At 35.6% G+C, this 24,011-nt stretch overlaps 2 protein-coding genes across 5 annotated transcripts in view; one reads left to right on the forward strand and one right to left on the reverse strand.

The window, feature by feature from the left end:
* The window catches only part of LOC108738607 (C-terminal-binding protein), a 33,156-nt gene extending 13,626 nt beyond the window's left edge, over window positions 1-19,530 (reverse strand). For 2 of the 4 annotated variants that reach the window (XM_018472098.2, XM_018472099.2), the window contains exon 1: window positions 19,212-19,530. The gene's annotated coding sequence lies outside the window, so the exon portion shown is untranslated. The remainder of the gene's footprint in view (window positions 1-19,211) is intronic. The other 2 variants (XM_018472096.2, XM_018472097.2) reach the window with 2 other exon arrangements.
* A 487-nt stretch (window positions 19,531-20,017) lies between these two features.
* The window catches only part of LOC108738600 (WD repeat and HMG-box DNA-binding protein 1), a 4,579-nt gene continuing 585 nt past the window's right edge, over window positions 20,018-24,011 (forward strand). The window contains exons 1-14 of the mRNA XM_025980176.1: window positions 20,018-20,190; window positions 20,249-20,489; window positions 20,543-20,801; window positions 20,853-21,137; window positions 21,199-21,444; window positions 21,508-21,787; window positions 22,046-22,335; window positions 22,411-22,583; window positions 22,677-22,934; window positions 23,052-23,240; window positions 23,298-23,408; window positions 23,469-23,510; window positions 23,676-23,738; window positions 23,808-23,954. Of these exons, the coding sequence (XP_025835961.1) occupies window positions 20,114-20,190; window positions 20,249-20,489; window positions 20,543-20,801; window positions 20,853-21,137; window positions 21,199-21,444; window positions 21,508-21,787; window positions 22,046-22,335; window positions 22,411-22,583; window positions 22,677-22,934; window positions 23,052-23,240; window positions 23,298-23,408; window positions 23,469-23,510; window positions 23,676-23,738; window positions 23,808-23,954 (2,661 nt within the window). The 5' untranslated portion in view covers window positions 20,018-20,113. The remainder of the gene's footprint in view (window positions 20,191-20,248; window positions 20,490-20,542; window positions 20,802-20,852; window positions 21,138-21,198; window positions 21,445-21,507; window positions 21,788-22,045; window positions 22,336-22,410; window positions 22,584-22,676; window positions 22,935-23,051; window positions 23,241-23,297; window positions 23,409-23,468; window positions 23,511-23,675; window positions 23,739-23,807; window positions 23,955-24,011) is intronic.

The raw sequence follows: 24,011 nt of genomic DNA on the forward strand, positions 1-24,011 counted from the left end.
TTATTGACTTCCATAGAGTCCTCTGTTCTCCTATTCTTTCCAATACCTCTTCATTTCTAACCTTTTCTACCCACGATATCCTCATCATTCGCCTATAACACCACATTTCGAACGCTTCTAACCTTCTCTTTTCCGCCGCACCCACTGTCCATGTTTCGCACCCGTACAGCGCCGCGCTCCAAACACACCTTTAACAACCTTTTTCGAATTTCTAAATTAACCGTTCGTGAGCATAGAAGTGACTTCTTTTTATTAAAGGCGACACTACCCTGCGCTATCCTCTGCTTTATATCCATACTACTCCTTCCGTCCTGACTTATTTGACTTCCTAGATACCTAAAATCAGCTACTTCTTCTAAACTTCCGTATCCTATATTTATATTCGCTCTTTCCCTATTTTTTCATCCCTTGCAAACCAGCATTTTTGTTTTACTTTCTAGATGCTAATACTGCTATATCATCTGCAAATCTAAGCATACTAATCTTTTGCCCCTTTATATCTATCCCTACAGTTGTCCTTCCTTTAATGACATCGATCGCGTCTTCAATGTATACATTAAAAAGTAGCGGTTGCAGCGTGCATTAGAATTAAATTAACTTTCAAAAAATAAGCGAGTGAATAATGATGCTTTTAAAATATTCTTTTACTAAATTTCGCCCTTTTTTTTCGCCATAAAAGTACAGAAAGTTCTTGACGACAACACCTAATTACGTTTTCTTTTTCCATCCCTTGTCATTCCAACCCGCTACTGTATCGATTGCTAGCATTTTTTCCTGAGACGTAACATCGAAACAAAAAAAGTTCCTCATCGCATGTGTTTTGTGAGGCGATGATCCTCATACAGAGAATGAAAAGTAGGGCAGCTTGGGAAAAGTTCTCGAAAAGTTGTAAACTACTTCTCCAAGCGCAAGAAAATTTCTCAGCGTTAAAAATTTAAACAAATCGCCACCGCGACGGCACATAAGATCATTATCAAAAGGGCGAAACACTTTATGACAAAGGGGCGCTCGGAACTCTCGCCCAAAACTTTTTAAACTGGCGACAACGTGGAGAACATAGCCGTGTGGGGGGGGGGGTACGGGAGATCCGCGAGCTACCGCCGAACAGCGCCGCGCTGTCAGGCCAGAGGGAGGGGGACGCCGTATAACTCCACAAACTTTGTTTTATCGATTGCGAACTAACTTCTGCCATAAAGTATATATAAACTTACACTTTTGTAACAACTTTAGTTCCGAAGTAAAACTTTGCAGCCCGAGACTAGTTAAAACTTCAACTTCTTTACTACTTCTCCTCCGTTCCGTCCGTCCGTCCCCTCGCCGTCTACCCCTCTCGTCTCTGTTACCCTTCGGTCGCCTGCCTCCTCTCAACTTTCCAACAAACTTTGTTCGGCTGACTTTTGCGCATTTATATCACATCTTTGTCGTGTATTTAATTTGGACGTTCTTTCTCAACTTTAATCTCTCAGATATATACTTTAATTAAGGGAGCACCTTTTGCTTTATTTTCCGCTAGATCTCCCCCTTCCTGTTCACTCTTTTACGTGTAGGGGCCACTGCAGCAAGAGTTCGATGCTGATTGTTCGACACGATGGACGAAAACGATTGGTGGGGGGGGGTCGGGGCGACCGATTGTTAATGTATAAATATGTATACTTCATTTACTTTCTCTAGCGATGTGCCCCTTCCAATGTCTTGGATGCGCGCTGGCAAAATCGTAGGTAGGGAGAAACAAGCTCATTATACTCTCGACTCTTGTTCATTAAACATACTTTTTCATACAGGACCTGCCAAAAGTTTTGTTCAATCATGAATAGTAGTGCGAATCAAAAACAAGCGTTAAAGCCTTTAATATGTCTTCAAATATAAATAAACATCTCGTTAATATTTTCATTACTAAATGGTACCAATAACAGCATATTTGAGCAATACAACTGTAGTGGATAAAATGGTCAATTTTTCCGTGCAGTATTGTACGGATTCTACGCTCCTCACCGGTTAAGAATTTAGCCGAGAGTTGTCTCCTTCCTTTTTTGGCCTAGTGCTGTTCTTTTCTACTTTGCGCTTCTACTGAAGGTCACATCGCTACAGAAAGTAAACGAAGTATAACACTTATTTTGTCTGACATCCTGATCTGGGACTGTAAAGTTTTTGGAGTTTGGTTTAACAGTAGTAATATACTAACAAGCGACCTCATCGAAATAAATATTCAGAAGTTTGACTGCAAAGCAGAAACTTTCTTTAACTCGATTTTTCTCTAACTTGAACATACCTAATTGGTTATATTAAGAAATTCGATTTAGAGAAGTTTGACTTTGTTTTAAAATTAAAATCTACAACAAGTTTTATCTAAAAGACATCTTTTGAGTAACGAATTGCCTTTTACGGCTTTTTAATGTTTTTTAATTTTGGTTTAATGGTTTTATAACGTTCCATTACATTTTAAATAATATACAGGGCATGACATTGTATATTTTAGTCCTTTACAGTTAAAACAAACAGTCAGGTATTATCATTATCATAAGGCAATCACTCCTAAGACTGATTAGTCATGCACCTCCATTTTTTCCTATCCTGATATAATTAGTGTTGCCCAAATTCAGTCTTGGTCTTGCAGTCTTGGTCTTGTTCTTGCGTTTTTGCAAGACCAAGACCAAGAACAAGACCGCGTATTTTTAGCAAGACCAAGACCAAGACTGACCGTGCAAGACTTGAGCAAGAACAAGACATAGCCTGCAAGACTCTTGCGTCTTGCAGCTAGGACTTAGCGCTATTTCACTGAGTAGTTAGGTGTAACAGTTCGGTGTATAGGTAGGTACGCTTAGGAATTCTATGAGACGCAAAAAACTGTATCAAAGAATATGAAAAACTGGACCTATGCGCATTACGACTAATACCATAAACATAGCGAATAAAAAAATTATTAAAATCAAACTGAGTGCATGCATAGTTATGTTTTAACCATCGGCACTTTGATAATGCGGCATCAAAGGTTTTGTACTTACTTCTCAAAGAAATTTGCCGCTTTTCGGAAGTACATGGTTATGATACACGCGCCGGCGGCTTCTTTTGAAATCTAAAACAATCGTTGCCGCCACGCCGAAATCATAACATTTGACACTATTTGATTGCCGCCATAGGGTGTAGGTATACTCATGCAAAATAATTTCGAATTTTTTTACACGCTTTATATTATTGTTTGATTTGCGGCGGCATCCTTATCATAGAGCCGGCACGTGGCGAGGCGGCGCGGTAGAAAGCAAGGATCATAAATGTTTATTAAGAAACAGTTACTTCCATGGAAAACGACATATAGGTCAGTTGATTTTTCGAATTTCTTATCAAATCTTCAGTTATTTATTAATCTGCTTGATCTTTACTATGGCTATATTCATTCAAGCTCACAATGTTCCAATTCTAATACGTTTTTCTAGGATTTAAAGTAAACTTTAATAAATAGTAATAGACTAATAGGTAATTGCAAGACTTGCAAGACTCTTGCTGCAAGACCAAGACCAAGACCAAGACTGGGAGCGCAAGACCAAGACCAAGACCAAGACCAGGTGTATTGGCGCAAGACCAAGACCAAGACTGGCTAAGTCTCGTCTTGTTCTTGCGTTTGGGCAACACTAAGTTGATCTCGGAATCAGAAAACGACCTAATGGGAATCATATTTTTTAGTTAATTTGTAACAAAATAATTAATTTTGTAAAGTCTATAGGTATCGAGAAATCGAGCGATCCATTAACTTGATATCATTTTTACTTAAAACATCTAACTAAAAGAACACAAACATATCGTCTTATGATCATTACCTTGTTGCATATTCCCCAACTTCGTCTAAAAATTAACATTAGCATAATTTTCTTTAGGAAAAGAAAAAAATTGTAATCGTTAGATTCGCTTTTAGTTTGACAGATGACAATTTAACGGAAGACGTTGGTCGATCGATAGCAATTGTTCAGGAACTCCGAGAAGTCTTTAGCTCGATACACATTGAACCTCAAACAGCACACTTTCCTTTCACAACAACCAACATTTAATACTGGGTGTTCCAAAATATCCAATTTCTAAACCTAAGAACTAATTCTTGACGTAAAATATAATTAACAAGACTACCTAATGCAGGCCGTCGAGCAAGCATGTAAACAATGGCATTTACTAATTTGTTCAAAAACACGTATGACTGCTAATAATTGATCTTTGCATAAATATAAATGACACGTATGATACCGATGATCATTAGTGGATTGCATTAATTATTCATGAATCAATTATGCTGCGCTAATGGTGCCATGTAGTGCTATTTATTGTAATAACTCCGTTTTCTGTTAATATTTATCAAACAATTAATAAATTTCTCTTATCTCAGTTTCTCAGGTATATGAAACTCCGGTACTAATGATTTCGTAAGTTCTTAAGAAGTTACACAATACACAGTTGTATGGTACTTTAATGATAGCAGTAACGATTTCCCAAAAATCAAAAAATAAACAACAAACTTCGACTTTCTACGATAATTTCAGACATCTGCCTAAGTAAAACTCTCGTAAAAAGAGTTCGAGTAAATTATCAGGACCCGAGAGCTGATAGGCTTTTCCGGAATTTCATTAAAAACTTTCCAAGTGTATTAGGAAACTTTTGTCGGTTACACCCCTCTCCTCCGCCAACCCCCATGTCATTCTTCGTTCGTCGTCATCCATTGTTTCGAGACCTTGTTGTAAAGTGTTCAAAACTTTTTGGTGAATCACCGAAGTACTCCGGCGATGACATTGGCTAAAACGAAAGGGCCATTTTCCACAATCATTTTGCGGAAAACATGGTACTAATCTCAAAAATCAAAGATACATTCTTAACTATGCAATTTCTACGACACACAGTCCTAAGACTGGTTGGACACGCACCTCTACTCTTTCCTATCCTGAGCTAATCTTCGCATTTCTCTAAAACTAGAACATCCCACACTATCTAATCTAGGTCTACCTCTACTTCTCTTAACTCTTGCTTCTGCCTCTAATATGTCTCTAACTAGACCTTCATACCTAAGAAGGTGTCCTACCAACCTATCTCGCCTATTTCTTGTTGACTTCCATAGAATCCTTTGTTCTCCTATTTTTTCTAATACCTCTTCATTTCTAACCTTCTCTATCCACGGTATCCTCATCATTCGCCTATAGCACCACATTTCAAACGCTTATAATCTTTTCTATTCCGCCGCGCACACTGTCCATGTTTCGCACCCGTATAGCGCCTCCAAACATACACCTTTAACAATCTTTTCGAATTTAACCGTTTGCGAGCATAGAAGTCACTTCTTTTTATTGAAAGCGACTCGACCCTGCGCTATCCTCTGCTTTATATCCCTACTACTCCTTCCATCCTGACTTATCTGACTTTCTAAATACCTAAAATCAGTCACTTCTTCTAATTTTTCGTCTCCTATCTTTATATTCGCTCTTTCCTTACTTTTTCCTCCCTTACAAACCAGAATTTTTGTTTTACTTTTATTTATTTTCACACAAAACTGTTTTGTCAATACCATTTCCATTTTATTTAATGCTGTCTCTACCTCCTCCTTATTGGATAGTAATACTGCTATATCATCTGCAAGTCTAAGCATATTAATCTTTTGCCTTTAGATTTCTATCCATGCAATTGTACTATCATTAGTGATGTTTATCGCGTCTTCGAGGTATACATTAAGAAGTAGCAGCGACAATGTGTATACCTGTCTGACCCCCTTCCTAATATCTAATTCTCTACGTTGCAAATCCAACTCTATAACTGGCTGTTGCTCTTTATACAAACTAAGTATCACTCTTCTATCGTTGTAATTCATCCCTACATTTTTAAGTATATTTAACATCTTGTCCCATTTTACATTGTGAAAAGCTTTTTCTAAATCTACAAATCCTATGTACACACTCTTTCCTTTTTGCATCGTTTTCCCTATTGTTACCCGTAAAGGTAGAATGACCTCCCGCGTTCTTCTATTTCTTCTAAACCTAAATTGATCTTCCCCTAATACTTCTAGTTAAAATTTTTTGACGCATGAGAAGTTAAGCTAATTGTTCTAAATGTCTCGCATCTCTCTTTTTAGGTATGTTTACTACCAGGTTCCGTTTATAATCCTCTGGGACTTTCCCGTCTTTTATACTTTTGTGTACAAATTTATAAAATTAATCAATTCACCTGTATAATTTTTTTTGGAGAAAAGAAAATACATTTACACATCTGTACTAAAACTTTATTAAAATGCTCAAATTTAATATGTAAATTTACTCCTAACTTAAACCCTGTATGTGACGCTACTGAAAAGCAGGCACACACTGCATGCTATAGAATAAACGCAGCAGGGGCCCGATAATTCAATCGCGTGGCTCGAAGTGTGATTCAATCTTAAAAAACAACCCTATTCTATATAACAAAAACAAATGTATCATTCTGTATCTAAAAAAGAATGTAATCTGTAATTCGGACCACAGTATTGCAGCGTATCGGAAACTTCGACAACTTTTAACGCAAGCTTAATTGTCGCAAGTTCTAATGGGCTGAGAAGTTCGCTAGATTGATTGCAGAGTTGTTGGACTCGATTTTCCGCCCGTCTCTTCGAATCGGGCGTTCCCCAACTTTTCTTTACGACAACTTTTCGCAACGAACGCGAAACTTTCCCGTTGCAGAAGGCATGTTGACCGAAATCGAAAATTTCGACGGTTCAATCGCACTGGATGTTAAGATAGACTAATAACGGTGACACATACATCACAATCAAAATTTTTTGAAGTTCGCTGCAAATATTGCAGCTAAATTTTATTTGTTATTCTATACGAATAAAAAATAATGTTTTACTGTGACCTAATTGAGCATTATCTACTCTAATACGTATAAAATTTGTGATCGTTTCTCCTGTAAATTGCTTTTGAATTTCTGCGAATAACTAGGTCCTATTTATCCCCTGAAATCGCGCTAATTAACGTTTAACAAACACGTTGTTGTATCTTTATAATGTTGTCCGTACACCACCTCTATCGCTGACGTCGCCGCCGCCGTTACTTCAACCCTCACAACGGGCTCACTCAGACAAAGGGCAATGCCGGGAATCGATATACACACACCAGCCACCCTCCCAACCCCGACCGTAGTTTCCGCAAGCTCTACAACCACCCCCAGATCGGTCACAGACGTTTAAGGGTACCGACATCCCAAATAATTTTCAACAACGAACTGACGTGCATTTTCTGAAAATTCTATTTTCGTTCGATCTCTCATTATCCGAAACGAACCTTAACTTAACAATTTACCTTACTCTAGGAGAGAAATGTTTAAAGTTACTGAAATAACTTCAAGTAATAATGTTTTCAAAACATAATAAGGTACTACTGGCTGAGCCAAACGAGCTCCCAGCCCTAAAAGCCCAAAACCCTTACTTATCGTTAGTGCTTTAGTCCTTGAAGCCCCAATTACATTTCACGATTCAATGGCTTCGAATTCGCAATTACTTTGAAAGTAAATAGATTCAAATCTCCAAAGAACGTTGGTGCCAAGGTGAAGAATTGGGGGCTCATAACGTATTATGTATCCCTTCAAGGTCAAGCGGTGGTAAATATTAACACAGTGTCATCCGCCATTTTGCATCCTTGCCGTAGATAATAGTTCGTAATTGACCTACTTAACGCTAAAAATACTTTTTAAAGTACACAGGGATGACTACTATTTGAATTCAACTGAGTCTGGATAAGGGTTTTCTTCTATCATTTCTACTGGATGGATTCAAAATGGCGGCTGATGATCCCTATGGGGGCCTGTGTCTTTAGCGATCTAGTTGTGGTTAGTTTATGTTATAGGTCACTTTCTTATTAGTCCAGTCAAAATAGACATTTGACAGAGACGTTAAATACGTCATTATAAATAAAATGTCAAAAGTCCCCTTCTATCGTATTTCTGCAAAAAAAATTATTCAAGGTCAAAAGTGCAAAATTAAGGTTTTTTCCATTTTTCTCGAAAACGGTAAGTTTTATCGTGAAAATAGGTCAGACAAAAGTTGTAGATCATACAATTCTCTACAAAAATGGTCCAGTCACTTTTTCACTTACGACTCACCATTCGTGAGATTTCACGGTTTTAAACATTAGAAAATTCATATTTTACATAATATGCACACATTTCCGCACCACCTATGAGGTAATGTACTTGGCGCATTTTTTTTAACGTGGTGATATTAATGATGAGACAATTGATGCATCCCTTTTCTTAGGACAGCGAACAGAAATTCTGCAAGAAGAAAATGAAGACGAAGAAATAATTGTCGAAGTAGAATTAGACAATTATATATAATATAATAACATTTAGAAGACAACCACCTATTCCACTTTGATTTTATTAGCAATATTACCATTTTTTCAATCAATAGGATACGATCTGATCAAACTTTCTTAATGACAATAGATCGTGGAGTATACCTACTGGGGAAACCCCCCGAGGTGTGAACCGAACTATTTCTTTTTAATTATTATACTTAGGATCAGTTCGGGACATACTGTATAGTGCAATTTTTGAACGCAAACAAAAGAAACAAGTATAAACAAAACGAGTTCTTCGCATTACTTTAATTAATAAACAATTTTAAATACATAATTACTTGAAATTATGACCACTATTATTGTGCGACAATTATTATTATGTATGACCAACATATGAACATATTATACTACATATGTATAGTATTTCTCCATTACGGAAAATTTAATCGTTTGTAGATAGTACAATACAAGACGAAAACCTAGCACGCGCATTTCAGGAGGTACCTGATGTAAAAACTTTCCGTTATAGTAATATAGACAAAAACAAATATGAGGATGCTTGTTATAAACAAATACACACTGTCATACGTTTCCGTCATTTTTTTAATGAATGTGACCGATACATAATAGCGACATCAGAAGAAATGCAACAACAAAATATTGTTTCAGTTTCGTTAATGTATAGAAAGGAAAATGCTTTGAGAATATGCAAAAGTTGGCGGAAAGACGAAAATAATGCACGATGAAGAACATTCTTTTTTGTATACAGGTAAGGCAAAACATTAATCGAACACAGAAATGACATAAATTGCATAATTTCCATATTCGGTGAACGTTTTGACCCACCTGCATACGCTATCAATATTCACGCGCCGCCACTGCTTCTGATTATAAATAGTTTAAAAAAAAAAAGCTAAATTTTTTCAATAAATATCAGCATTTGAAAATACATCTGTACATACAATAATAAACTATAAATTATAACAGACAATTGTTTTTAACCTTGAAACTAATGCATATGCGATCGTAGCCCATCGCTACGCCAACTTATAACATTGTTTGATGAAGCAGAACCGTTAATTTTTATCATCTGGTCGAAGTGCTGAAATGGAAAAAATAACATTCCATGCCATTAATTGTTGTGTAATAACAAACAAAAAAGTTTTCGTTATCTTAAAAATTCATTATCAAATGCATTATTAGGTACTTGCTAGACTTTATCTATTAATCGTCATTACGTGTAAAGAACTTATTCAGAAGTGTGTTTTTAGGAAAACCTAGAATATATACAGGGTGACCAAATATACAATCGGTAGGTATAAAATTTTGTAGGCGTTTCAATTTTTTCTGGATTAAAAAATGGGCAATTTCTATGTTTGGTGAATATAGGTCTTAGCTGTCCACATACGTATACGTCATAAAAGACATACGTAGTTGGATATTTATTGTATATCGTAATTTTTATTAATAAAAACATCAAACGACGGAATTCCTCATTTCCCGATTTATCGTTCGTACTTATAATCTGATTATTTTTAGTCCATTCAGGAATTAAGGCGTAAAAGTCTAGGCCAAATTTCACTGGAGCGATGCCAAAATCCTACTATAAACAAAAAAAGAACACAATTGCCTGCTGCAACGTTTAATCCATAAAAACGAAAACAATACTTATTTTTGTTTAATAGATAGTTAAAGCAGATTGCAAGTATAAAAGACATTAGCAAATATTCACTTGTGTATAGGTACCTATACGTATTGGGGTCATTAAACGATAGATTTTATGCATCAGCTAAATAATTAAAAATGTACACAGCACGCTTTGATAATAATGCAATAACATAATAGCACGCTAATGCCAGACAAATTCTCTCATGTCGTACAGCACAGGTACATTGCAAAAATGCTTACAAAGATGATGAAAAATAGTTTAACTGATGAAGCACATTTTACATACACCTAGGCACTTTCTTATTTACAAAATGGGTTTCGGAAAAAAGAAAGCGAATAACATACACAAATTATGGCGAACCTAAAATCTTAATATTCGTTACGTTTGCAGTCGTTTGTTCTTACAGACATGGGCGTAGCGAGCGATTTTTCCTAAGGGGGCAGATTTTCAATTAATGTATTTAGTTTCTTCTACGTTTTTAAGCTTTAAATGTGCCGATATCGTGAGTTGACAGAGCCTTTTCTAGGGGAGGGATAATGAGCTTATCAGGAGGTAGTAATACCCCCTTGTCCCTAGTTATCTACGTCTATGCTTGCAGAATTAAATAGTATACTTATGTACATATACATAATAAAGAGTATAAACTTTTAGATATTTAATTAAAAACTTCGATTAAACGACAACTTCCTGGATCTATGAAGTTAGCTAATTGCAAAGTGTCGTATCATCAGACGAGATAGCCACACCGATTTCCATTACAAATAAACCTACGTTAGAAGATTATCTTATTAGCATACATATTAGCACATTATTATAATATATGAAGGTTCAGCGAAGAAGATTAATGCCACCCACGCTTTACATGTATATACGAATAAGAAGCAGGCAAAAACCGCAACGTATAACGTAAAATGATAAAAAGCCATCTTTTAAGAAGATTTTCGAGTTTTAATTGGATGTCCGTTGCCAAACACACAAATACAGGGAAACCCAAGTTTAATATAGTTCGGGGGAGAAAAGTTTCACAATTTCAAATTTATTAAGCCGCCAAAGTTTTGCCCGTGCCGCGACCACTCGCCCCCATCAGCGTCGTCGTCGTCGTCGTTCGAAATTAACAAAAACTGTCAGCACGTCAAAAGAGTTGCCAACTTTAAATTGTCTCCCGTAAAAAAGTTTAATCCGTTTAAAATTTATATCGAAGTATAAGGAAAAGTTATGAATACAAACTTCCAAGAGGCGGCGGCCGGCGGCGGCGACGACACCGGAGCCGAAAACTTTTTATTATTCCCTTTGTTACATACACAAGAAAAGAACTTGAAGAAAAAAATTGCAAATCCTAAAATAAATTTAATAAACAAGTATAACGGATCTAGTGGCCTATAAGCATAATATTAAAACAAGCGAATATTTTAACTGATTACCAACAGATAACTATTTATTGACTCATTTTTTAAGCTAATTAATACATAGTAATAGTAACAAAATTAATATGAAACGTTCGATCGTTAGTCGTCAGCAAGCGAGAAGAGTTCGGAAACATCATAAATAGCACAGGACCTAGACGCAACCCTTGAGAAGCGCCCGATAGTACGATTCATAAAAGGACTAGTGTCCCACCGAAAGTTCGGTTTCGGTCGTTTCGGCAAAAAAAAAAACGAATTTCGGTTTAGTTTCGGTTTCGGCGGCAAACCTGCCGAAACTACGACCGAAACCGATACTGCGTTCGGGAGTTCTCGCGCTCTGCTCGGTCATGTTCGGCGCGTTAAATTCCATCCAAGCGAAGTAGATTAGTAGAAATTTCGCCATAACATAAGATTGTTTAACTATGAAAACTAATAAGAAATAACGATTACAGGTACCTACTTGAAATTATTAGTAGTCGTCGCCTTTTGCAATATTATGATCACGATTAGTTTATAATTTAGTCGTTTACCTTTTGTTTCTGTTGAAGTTTAGTGTCATTCAACATGACGAATTAAGTTTAGAAGAAGTTAATTTGTTCTTAATTAAGATAAAAGTGATTTATTTTGTTTTGTTTATTACTTAAATATTAAGTTCCTATACCTATTGTGATATTAGGTAACAATAACAAAAGTAATTTTATGTTTAATATTATATAAAAAAAAGCATGAATAATCTTCAAAAGAAAAATGAGTCTAGTCTACTATACTTACTCAAATAAACATCTCACCTATTTTAAGTATTTTTAAGGCGCAATTAAAGTATTTCCTTAAATGAGGGGTTGTTATGTTGATTTTGATTTGATTATCAATAAGTGAAAATGTCAAAGACTGCAGAGCTATGTGATTTAAAGATAAAAAAATAAAACTGACTGATTATAATAACGTTTTCTTTATTTTTCTCTCAAAACATGATCCTTATAAGGAAGTTTCGTTTTCGGTTTCGGCCGAAACTGAGACCGTTGCCGAAATTCGGTTTCGGTCGTAAAAACCATTTCCGGTCGGACACTAAAAAGAACCGATCTCTTTACGTTAATAGCTCTCTATAAGTTAATCTTTTGAATTTTTACCTTTACTGATAAAAAACCTATGTTCATTCAAGATAAAGAAAAATAATTTCAGGTTAAGAACATCCTGTTTGTAATGAGGAGGATAAAAATTGCAATGACAACCAAAATTCTGTCAACGCAAACAACTGCGAGAGAGTTCGACACGGTCGTCGAAAAGAACCGATAACAGTAATTTTCGCCGTGTTTGCAGAAACGACACATTAAACGTTGCAATTTCATCCGAACTGGCTAAAATAGATTACCCATTGCGCCGGGCATTTTCGCGGAAAATAGCTAGTCGGTCAGACTGCTACTGATACACACAAAGTGATTTTAAACAATGTTGCAAAACGATATCTTTCAATTAATTTACAGTAAGTAACATTTAGAACTAATAAAAGTCACGAGTAGATATGCTTATGTGAATAATATCCAACTAGTTTTGCGTGAAAAAAAAAACATTAAAATGATAAAAGTAACAAAAATTGATAGTTTATTCCTATAGGTTTCTTTTTTAACAAATCCACTCGGTTATAGGAAAATAGAAGATATGCTAGTCTAATATCAAGCTGGCACTCCACATAGCATATTCTGAAATATAGAGGGCGTAGAGAAATATTGCAAGAACGATAATTTGTCGCGTATTTCTCCCTGAAGGATGGTACTTTTATCCAGTTTGTCACTAACTTATCTACCAGCAATCCACCGAAAAATGAGTGGAGACGCGTCAAGCCGGTATAACACATAGCTTATCTCATAATAGAAATAGCATGGAGAAGTACTGGAATGACTATAATTTGTCGCTAAATGGTGGTACTTTTATCCAGTTTGTCACTAACTTATCTACCAGCAATCCACCGAAAAATGAGTGGAGACGCGCCAAGCCGGCATAACACATAGCTTATCTCATAATAGAAATAGCATGGAAAAGTACTCAAATGACTATAATTTGTCGCTGAATAATGGTACTTTTATTCACTTTGTCGCTAACCTACTTCCCAACTATCCACCGAAAAATGAGCAGAGAGGCGCCAAGCTGATACTACACATAGGTTATCTCATGATAGAAATAGCATGGAAAAGTACTCAAATGACTATAATTTGTCGCTGAATAATGGTACTTTTATTCACTTTGTCGCTAACCTACTTCCCAACTATCCACCGAAAAATGAGCAGAGAGGCGCCAAGCTGATACTACACATAGGTTATCTCATGATAGAAATGACGTAGAGAAATATTGGAATAACTATAATTTGTCGCTGAATTATTACTTTTATCCGTTTTGTCACTATCTCCCAACTATCCACCGAAAAACGAGCGGAGAGGCGCCAAGCCGGCATTACACATACCTAATCTCGTAATAGAAATAGAATGGAAAAGTACTGGAATGACTATAATTTGTCGCTAAATGGTGGTACTGTTATCCAGTTTGTCACTAACTTATCTACCAGCAATCCACCGAAAAATGAGTGGAGGCGCGCCAAGCCGGCATAACACATAGCTTATCTCATAATAGAAATGACGTAGAAAATATTGGAAAGACTATAATTTGTCGCTGAATAATGGTACTTTTATCCATTTTGTCACTAACCTATCTCCGAGCTATCCACTGAAAACCGAGCGAGAGGCGCCAAGCTGGCACTAAACATGACTTATCTCATAATAGAAATAGCGTGGAAAAATACTGGAATGACTATAATTTGTCGCTGAATGATGGTATATTTATCCATATTGTCGCTAATCTGTCTCCCAGGTATCCACAGAAAAACAAGTGAAGAGCATTCATGTTGGCACTACACATAGCTATCTCGAAATTGAACTTGCATAGAAAAATACTGTAAAGCCTACAATTTGTCGGATAAAGATGGTACTTAGGCCCATTTTGTCGCGTGTCTATCCTCCAGTTATTCAGCGAAAAACGACCAGAATATGACATGAATATGAGTAATTCAATAAATGGCGAAAATTTCAATATTATCGTATTCTCTAACCCTTAAGGTTTTATATTTATTATATTGGTAATTTTTTATGAGTCAGAAACCGACCAAAAATCAAAATAATGTTAAAATAGTTCCGTTTTAATTTCAACACTTAATTTGAAGACCCTGTATATATTTCTATCCCAATAGCACCGGTTTGGTTCACTTCAGATCGACGTCGTTTTTCCCGTCGTGCCGCGCAACGTTTCGGGAGTCCGATGCGTCGTCAGCATATTTTTCACCACTCGTCCGACGTCTGCATTATTCCGCCGGATATTTGCTGATTTTGCCGTTGTTTATTACTCCATTATACCGAAAGCCTTTCCTTCCCGTATCGGAAGAACAAATCGCACACTGGATAGTTACTTTCCCGGTATAAGCGTTTTTTCAACAAGACTTTTCGACAGCAGTTTCTATTTTTACGGTCGCCGCATACAGGGCGATACATTACTCAATATATTATAAGGGAGAGTGTTTACCCGCATCCTATTTATCCAGGATAAGTTTCATCATTTAGTTAGATGTTTTAATCGTCAGCTAATTTAAAATTATTATATCGTCCGCTATCTCAGCCACACACACTTTTATTATAAGTTATTTTAAAATTTCACTTGCAATAGTTTTCATGAAAAATCATTGTAAAAAACTGACAAATACGGACACATCAATGACTTAACAGGGTTCTCATTGCTCCTTTATTTAGAGGTAAGATCCAGTACCTCTGGGAAGGGAAGAAAAGATCGCAAAATAAAACAAAATATGTGGTATGTTTATCAAGCTTGCACGACAAACTTATCATTTCCTATTGCACTATAATTTGTCACTAATTTGTTACCAGATCCAAAATTTTGTTGCTACAATCGATTATTTCAAAATAGATGAAATGCTAACCCAAATCAAACTCGCAATACACAGCATATATTGAACCAGAAATTGCGCAAAAATTTTATAGGGGCCCTAATTTGTCGCTGAAAAATGGTATATTTTTAGCCATTTATTCTCTATGCTACCCAATAGCTGTTTAAATAAAAAGACTGCCGCTGCACATAGCGTATCTCGAAAAAGAAACGGTGTACAGAAATACTGTAATTGTCGCCAAATGATGGTATTTTTATCCACTTTGTCGCTAGTCTACCCTTCAACCATCCAGCTAAAGATGATGACAGCCGCGAAGCTGTCCCGACACATAGAGTATCTCTAAATAGAAAAGGCGTACAGAAATACTGTGAAGGGTATAATTTGTCGCCGAATGATGGTACTTTTATCCACTTTGTCGCTAGTCTACCCTTCAGCCTTCCTGCTGAAGATGACTAGACAGCCGCGAAGCTGTTCCTACACCTAGCGTATCTCGAAATAGAAAAGGCGTACAGAAATACTGTGAAGGGTATAATTTGTCGCCGAATGATGGCACTTTTATCCACTTTGTCGCTAGTCTACCCTTCAGCCTTCCTGCTAAAGATGACTAGACAGCCGCGAAGCTGTCCCTAAACATACAGTATCTCTAAATAGAAAACGCATACAGAAATACTGTGAAGGGTATAATTTGTCGCCGAATGATGGCACTTTTATCCACTTTGTCGTTAGTCAATCCTTCAATGGTTCAGTTCAGTCAAAGACGATTGACGAACCGAGAAGCTGTTGCGCACATAGCGTAATTTGAAATAAAAAACTGTAATGGGTATAATTTGTCGCTGAATGATGGTACTTTTATCCACTTTGTCGATAGTCTACCCTTCAGCCGTCCAGCTAAAGATGATTAGACAGCCGCGAAACTGTCCCTACACATACAGTATCACTCAATAGAAAAGGCGTACAGAAATACTATAATGGGTATAATTTGTCGCTGAATGATGGTACTTTTATCCACTTTGTCGATAGTCTACCCTTCAGCCGTCCAGCTAAAGATGACTAGACAGCCGGGAAGCTGTCCCTACACATACAGTATCACTCAATAGAAAAGGCGTACAGAAATACTGTAAAGGGTATAACTTGTCGCCGAATGTTCGCACTTTTATCCACTTTGTCGCTAATCTACCCTTCNTACCCTTCAGCCGTCCAGCTAAAGATGACTAGACAGCCGGGAAGCTGTCCCTACACATACAGTATCACTCAATAGAAAAGGCGTACAGAAATACTGTAAAGGGTATAACTTGTCGCCGAATGTTCGCACTTTTATCCACTTTGTCGCTAATCTACCCTTCAGTCGTCCAGTTAAAGATGACTAGGCAGCCGGGAAGCTGTCCCTATACATAGCGTATCTCGAAATAGAAAAGGCGCACAGAAATACTGTAATGGGTATAATTTGTCGCTGAATTATGGTATTTATACCCACTTTGTCGTTATTCAATCCTTCAATGGTTCAGTCAAAGACAATTGACGAACCGAGAAGCTGTCACGCACATGGCGTAATTTGAAATAGAAAACTGTAAAGGGTATTATTTGTCGTTGAAATATGGTACTTTTACCCACTTTGTCGTTAGTCCATCCTACAGCTGTCCAACCAAAGACGACTGGAGAGCCGCGAAGCTGTCCCTACACAAGCGTATCTCGAAATAAAAATGGCGTATAGGAATACTGGGGTATAGTTTGTCGCTGAATAATGGTACTTTTACCCACTTTGGCGTTAGTCAATCCTTCAATGATTCAGTCAAAGGCGATTGACGAACCGAGAAGCTGTCACGCACATAGCGTAATTTGAAATAGAAATAACATATAGAAATACTGTAAAGGGTATTATTTGTCGCTGAAAAATGGTACTTTTACCCACTTTGTCAATAATCTATCGTTTAGCCGCCCAGCCAAAGACACCTTGAGAGCCGTGAAGCCTTCACAGCACATAAAGTACCTCGAAATAAAAAAGGCGTACAAATGCACTGTAAAGGATATAATTTGTCGCTGAATAATGGTACTTTTATCCACTTTGTCAAGTTTCTTCGTCATATAACTTGTACCTATTTACTTCCGAAAAATTTAATTTACAAACAGGATGGCAGATAAGTAGCATCTACGTACTTATAATGACTTACGTAATAAGTGAAGTACTTTAAAATAAATAAACTATGAAGCACCTCTTCACGACATTAAAAGTACATTTCAATTTGATCGTTTTCAATTGCCTGATTAAGGAATTTTATTTTGAAAATTCAATAATCAACCTACGCATGTTAAAATCAATTATCATAGGTAATAACATGTACTAATTGGTAATTTAATTGATCAGGCTTTTTTTCTCAAATACCTAATTGAATTTTTTTGCCAATTTGATAAAACTTCTTTGATATAACTATTTATCCAAATCTAACGATTGTGACTGTAAAAAAGCAATAGCCATTATTAATGGTACGCCACTGTATACGAATGTAATCTATTTATTAAAAAAAAAAGACGCTGACGGAAAAATAACTACAAAATGCTTACGAAATGTACTTATTGTAGAAATTGTTTTATTTTGGTAAATGTTTATCTGATATCCAGGGTTCCCAGTATTTGCAAATTATTTTGGTTTGACTTAAATAGGTAAATAACTTATTATTAAATTAATAAAGACACGATTACAATACCAAAATTGGTTTTTAAAAATAATTGTTAGAGAACAATAAATAAATAATTTAAGTAACAGATTACTTATTAACCAATTTTTTCCCAACTGAGAAATTAGAAATGATTAATAGAAATCTAAAATACCTAATAGGGAGATACTTTCACCAAGTCATTAAGTAATAGCTTAGCTGGTAAATAAGTGTGTTCAATCGATTTTTTCTCTTGTTAAATGAATGTACATGTCGCATGTTTCTGTTTTATGTTTGGATAGATATACGAATAGATATTTTTCTTGTTTCACAACGGCTTTTACTTTTTTTTAGGCTTTCTTATGTCGGCATATAAAACAGTCGACGGTAACGCTTCAATATTCAGGTCATTGCCAACTATTACGGCAAGTGAAAAGTTGCTGCGGTATAATTCGGTTTTGTACCTACATTCAATTTCTCGAATGCAAGAGAGTTTGTAAGTAAATAAATAGCTGCTGAGGCCTGTAGCACTCTCGGTATTGCTGTGGTGGTGAACTCGAAAAGACTCCCACTACGATTATATTAATAACTTCACTTTTCCCGATAATAATAATATATCGCTTCTCAAACGTATCATTAATAAAAACCGATCAAAGAAAAAAATGATACCTACAGGCGCTTTAACCTAATTAACTTCCGCCTTAAGTTAATTAACATAATACATAGGTATTAAAAAATTAAATCAAGAGACATTGTTCAAAAGTGAATACAACATACACCAGTATGTATACAAAAGACTAACGCCTGTAAAGAAAGTAAAACAAAAAGCTACGAGCAATGTCAAACGGAAACAGTAGAGAATTAACAAAGATGGTACATTCATAATAATATGTAAGTGAGTGTAGGAAGGTAATGAGTAGGCAGATGTTTGGATCACAATCGACGTTATTTTTTTTTATAGAATAATGTAACTTGTGAGTATCGCTGTAAACGGCAGTTGTTACGTTAGCGGGTTGATCGTGATGGGAAAGTACATGCGACCATATAATCTTAGCAAATGCGAAAAAATGCCGGTAAAAGTGAACATGTACTAGATTGGAATTCCACACACATCGACACGGGGAACATCTGCCTCGTTACTTCATATTTCGAACAAGTCGGAGTGTAATCGATTCGTTAAAAGTAGGCCTACCGCGTCATTTATACTAATTTATACGAAAACTAGAGGATTTCTTAGAGTTGTCTTACCTTACAGCAAAATGAGCGTGATAGAAACAAAGACAAGCCGTAGCCACGCTGTTGATATTGCAAGATTCACAGGCTGTACCTCCTATTAAACACACAAACACTCACACTAACCTACAACAGTACACACGGGAAGGGTTAAAGTTTTTGTTTGAAACACAATTATCAATTAATTGTCGAATTAAGGACCCACTTTCGTAATTTTCTCGAAAGATTGTTAAGCTGCACACACATCCCCACTTCTAAATACCAAAATGGCGGACGCGAACTGTTTGCATTCGGAAACAGTACCGTTGTTTCGCCTATAATCGACACCCCCTCCTCCTCGCACCAGGACGACTACTGATAAAACTAAAAGTTTTTAATTGCAAGATTGAAAGTTTCGAAATTAACGAAACTTGCTCTTTAATTGTAACTATATGAAATTTATACTTTAAAACACTTTAAAAAAATTATACAAAGTTAATTAAGCTGTTACTTAAATTATTTATATAAATAAAACGATAAAAAGTTTATCACTTTTAATTAATCCGAGAAGATATAAAGAGTAGGTTGATAAATGATTAAATATGATTCATTTAATTTTAAATCAATATACTTATTATTAATCAAATAAAAAATATATCGAAAACAAAAATATTATTAAGCATCCAATCATTTTTAAAGGTGCACAAAATTTATTAATTTAATACAAATTATTTAAAGCATTATTGTTTAATTACTGATTAATTTTAATGCTCATTTGCTGAAAAAAAAGATAAAATTAATAAATAAAATATGTAGAAGTAACTTTTTAGTTTACGAAGATTTTATGTTGGCAATACACCTTGAAATTGGCGCGCGTTTGGTTTTGAGGTTATTGTTTGGAAAGGTAACTTATTTTGAAATTAATTAATTATTTTTTAATGGCAATTGATAGAAAACCTGTGCGATATGCACATTCTGATGGTCACACTGATGTATCGTATTCTGAAGATGGGACGTAAGTCCAAGCAATTTTTTTTCCAGATTCTCCATTTACATTAATGTTGTCTCCACAGGAAGTTATTAACTTGTGGTACTGATGGTGATATACGCATATGGCATGGTTTTGATGATGATGATCCTGTGCAGACGTGTGTTGGAGATTGGAATTTGTGCATACGACAAAAAGGGAACAATATTTTTGTAGCCACTGACAACAACGATATACAAATATTAACTTATCCTGAAGCCGAAAGAAACGGTGTTTTAGTAAGATGTACGGCTCATATAAACCACATTGTTGTAGGAAAAGATAATGTTAGTTACAGTTTTGCTGGTTTATGTTGGTTTTAATTAGAAATATCTTGTAGACTATTGCAGCTGCTTCAGAAGACATGGAAGTAAAGATTATTAAATTAAGTGATTCTGAAGACAGCCATAATGAAACTGTTGCATTTGGTGACATAAAAGGTCCTCCTTTAAGTGTTGCCCTTTGCCCAAAAGGAAGATTCTTGGCAGTAAGCTGTGGAGACGGAAATTTATATGTTTGGGAAATAAGTACTAAAACATTAGTGAAGACATTTGCAGTTGTTCCTAAAGTTAATAGCTTCATGAACGCTAAAATCCTTTGTAAGAAGTATAATACTTTTAAGATTGCTGTTTTCATTGTAGTGATTATAGGTAGAATTGATTTTGACCCTGAAGAAGGTAGAATGTTAGCATATCCGGATAAAAATAAAATCATCATCTTAAATACATTCGACTGGTCAGAAAAATTAACATTAACAACAACAGATGTGGATTTGTCATTTTCAATTGTACAATATTCTCCATGCGGAAGATATTTAGCTGCTTGTTCTCTGACTGGGGATATAGTAGTCTGGGAGGTATTTTCACAAAATCTTGTTGATGTTTCAAGACATTCAAAGCCTATTGCTTTGTGTGCTCTTGTATGGAATCCATTAGGTATATAATAACAAAAACTTTTATCCTTTTGGTAAGTTAATTTCTTTGTATTTGCTTACAGGCAATGGTGAACTTGCATTTTGTGACACTGAAGGACAGTTGGGAATAGCTTCAAATTGCACCCAACTGCTAGATACAATAGATCAAATTATTCCAAGGGCTGCAGAAGGGCAAAAAGATGTAGATTTCTCTGGATTTCAATTTGAGGACAATGATTTTGATGAAGATGATGAAAATACAGTTTCAATTAACAAACTTAAGGATGAAACAATGAGGTCTGCTGAACCAGAATTGGAATCTGTAAAAGGTAATTAAAGTATGCTTTACTTGAATGACAATTGTCTTGTTATTATTTATTATTATTTAGCAGGTACATCTAGGTCTTCAACACCCAGGCCACGAACTCCTGCAATTCCTTTACAGCCTCCTTTCATGCCTTCCTCCACACCAGAGCATCTTTGTCCTCGATATTTGTGCTGGAATGAAGTTGGAATAGTGCAAAGTTTTGGGAACGAAGATTTAGGAGAAAGTAAAAGTATAGAAGTGGAATTTCATGACACTACATTCCATAATAGCATTATGATGCCCAATTTTCAAGATTACAGCATGGGCTGTCTTAGTACAGTCGTTGTGTGTGTTGCTAATTCTAGGTGAGGTTGACACTAAATTTTATAGTAATCCTGTTATTTATTTATTATCTCAATCTGGTTTCTTTTTTTTACTGATGAGCTTTATTGGATTTATATATAAGAAAACAAAAATAAACGTAGCTGTTGTAAATTATATATATAACAATTCTATTCAATCTATCGTAGATATAATCACTTAAAATTATAATAATTATAAAGACCTTGTTGTTATTACCAATAATGGAACATGTTAACTATTACACTTCTGTTTTATTTCAGTCAAATCAGCGTATTAGTACTTAGTTCTGGTAGCAATGAATGGACTCAATCTGTGCCAGATTCTGAAGAAATAATTTGCTGTGCATGTTCGGATCGTTTAGTTTCTTATGGCACAAATGCGTATACTGTGAGGGTTTCTACGGTTTATGGTACACAAAAAGGGGTTTTCAAGACTCCCGGGCCTATTGTTTGCCTAGCCGCAAGAGGGCACGCCGTCGCTGTGGTGTACCACAAGGGACCAGTCAGGCAAATGGATATGTGCTTGGGACTTATATTGGTGGACTTTTCAGGTAAATTAGGAAACATTGAAAAGAAAATGCCAAACCCAGTGGTATATTAACTTTATTTACAACGTTCTGCTTTAGGTCTGATACCTTCAAGTAAGCAGCTAGACTGTCCCATAAGTCCGGAGTCAACTTTGCAATGGTTGGGACTGACTGACTTTGGTAATCCTGCAATACAAGATTCGATGGGGATTCTGTCGTTGTATGTGATGAATTCTAACATCTGGGTTCCCTTCTGTGATACTACTAAACAAGTACTGATTAATCTTACACGATTATATCAATTTTGTTAAGAACCGTCTTTGCAGTTAGTCAATTTTTTAATAAAATTCTGCTTTCTGTTGCAGGTGACGAATGCTTCTGATGGATTCTTCATTACTGCTGTTTTTGAATCAAACCAGAGTGTAAGGGGAGTCCGCTGCAAGGGCAGTATGTATCCCGGGTTCATACCACGTCCCACTCAAAGTGAAATACATCTTGAGGCTGCCTTTGCTGAAATGGATACCGAAAAAGCTCAACTGGAAGCAAATTTGTTTACTTGGTCGTCTCTAAACGTGGAAAATGTGGAAAGAAAGTATAAAGAAAATGCCATGAAATTATTTTCGGTAATAGTATAAAAGAAAATTTTTAACTCTTGAACCCTCAAAATGACACCTAGGCTACAATTTAAAACTAAAAAAATGTTGTAGTTATTTGTTATTTCATATTATTAAAAATTTCAGCTTGCCTGTCAAAATAATTTGGATCTAAGGGCATTCGAATTGATGACAATGTTAAACAATCCTGTTTTGGTGACATTGGCCATGAAATATGCTACTAATGCAGATAAGAAAAGACTTGCTGAGAAATTACTATCCCTTGCCTCTACATTGAGACAGAGCAGTGCAGAAACTCCAGCTACAAACCAAAATGTAAAAAAAATATTTTTTTTTTGTATGAACTTTTGTATGTTTATTTTTATTCCTCAGGCAAATTCAGAAAATTCTACTCCAATAAATGCTACGATCCAATCTAAAAAATTGTCGTTAAGTAGTACTTATAAGTTGAAGCAAAAAATGAAACGGATTACCCAGGAAAAGGTATCAAGTATTATGAAAACAAAAATGATTTAGGTAATTAATAACATTTCTTTTTTGTAGAGTTCTGAAAATAACGTAGATGCTGTAAGAGATTCTTCGCAGGTATTTTTTTGGACTAATTTGTAGTAATAAAAGTTTCTGCTCTAGTTAGACCTTTCCCCGTTTCCCTATATCATTTGATAAACTGACCCGTAGGACATATAGTACAGGCTGTCCTCACTTTGATGGCTCATTAATACAATTTATATTTCATTCTTCTTGTTTTAGGACCAAACAGATACAACTGCAAGCAATAAAACACTTAACGACACAATCGCAATAGACTCGCAGGTAAGCTATTGTACATGCAATAGGTATATGTATTACTTTTAAAATAATCGTTAATAACAATTTTTGTAGGAGTCGTTATTCGCAGAAGAAGAGCCTCCGAGAAACCCGTTTTTGAAAAGCCTGAAAAAACCCGATTCTAATTCGTCGCATTCTCAATCACCTACCTTAAATAATAAGAAAAAGGATAAAGAGAATGATAACACTTATTCAAATAAAGTAATTCATAGAAAATTAACCTGGTTGTTGTTAATATGTATTTTAATTGTCTGTTTT

Source organism: Agrilus planipennis, unplaced genomic scaffold (genome assembly GCF_000699045.2).
Source record: "Agrilus planipennis isolate EAB-ADULT unplaced genomic scaffold, Apla_2.0 scaffold225, whole genome shotgun sequence".
Taxonomy (NCBI): domain Eukaryota; kingdom Metazoa; phylum Arthropoda; class Insecta; order Coleoptera; family Buprestidae; genus Agrilus; species Agrilus planipennis.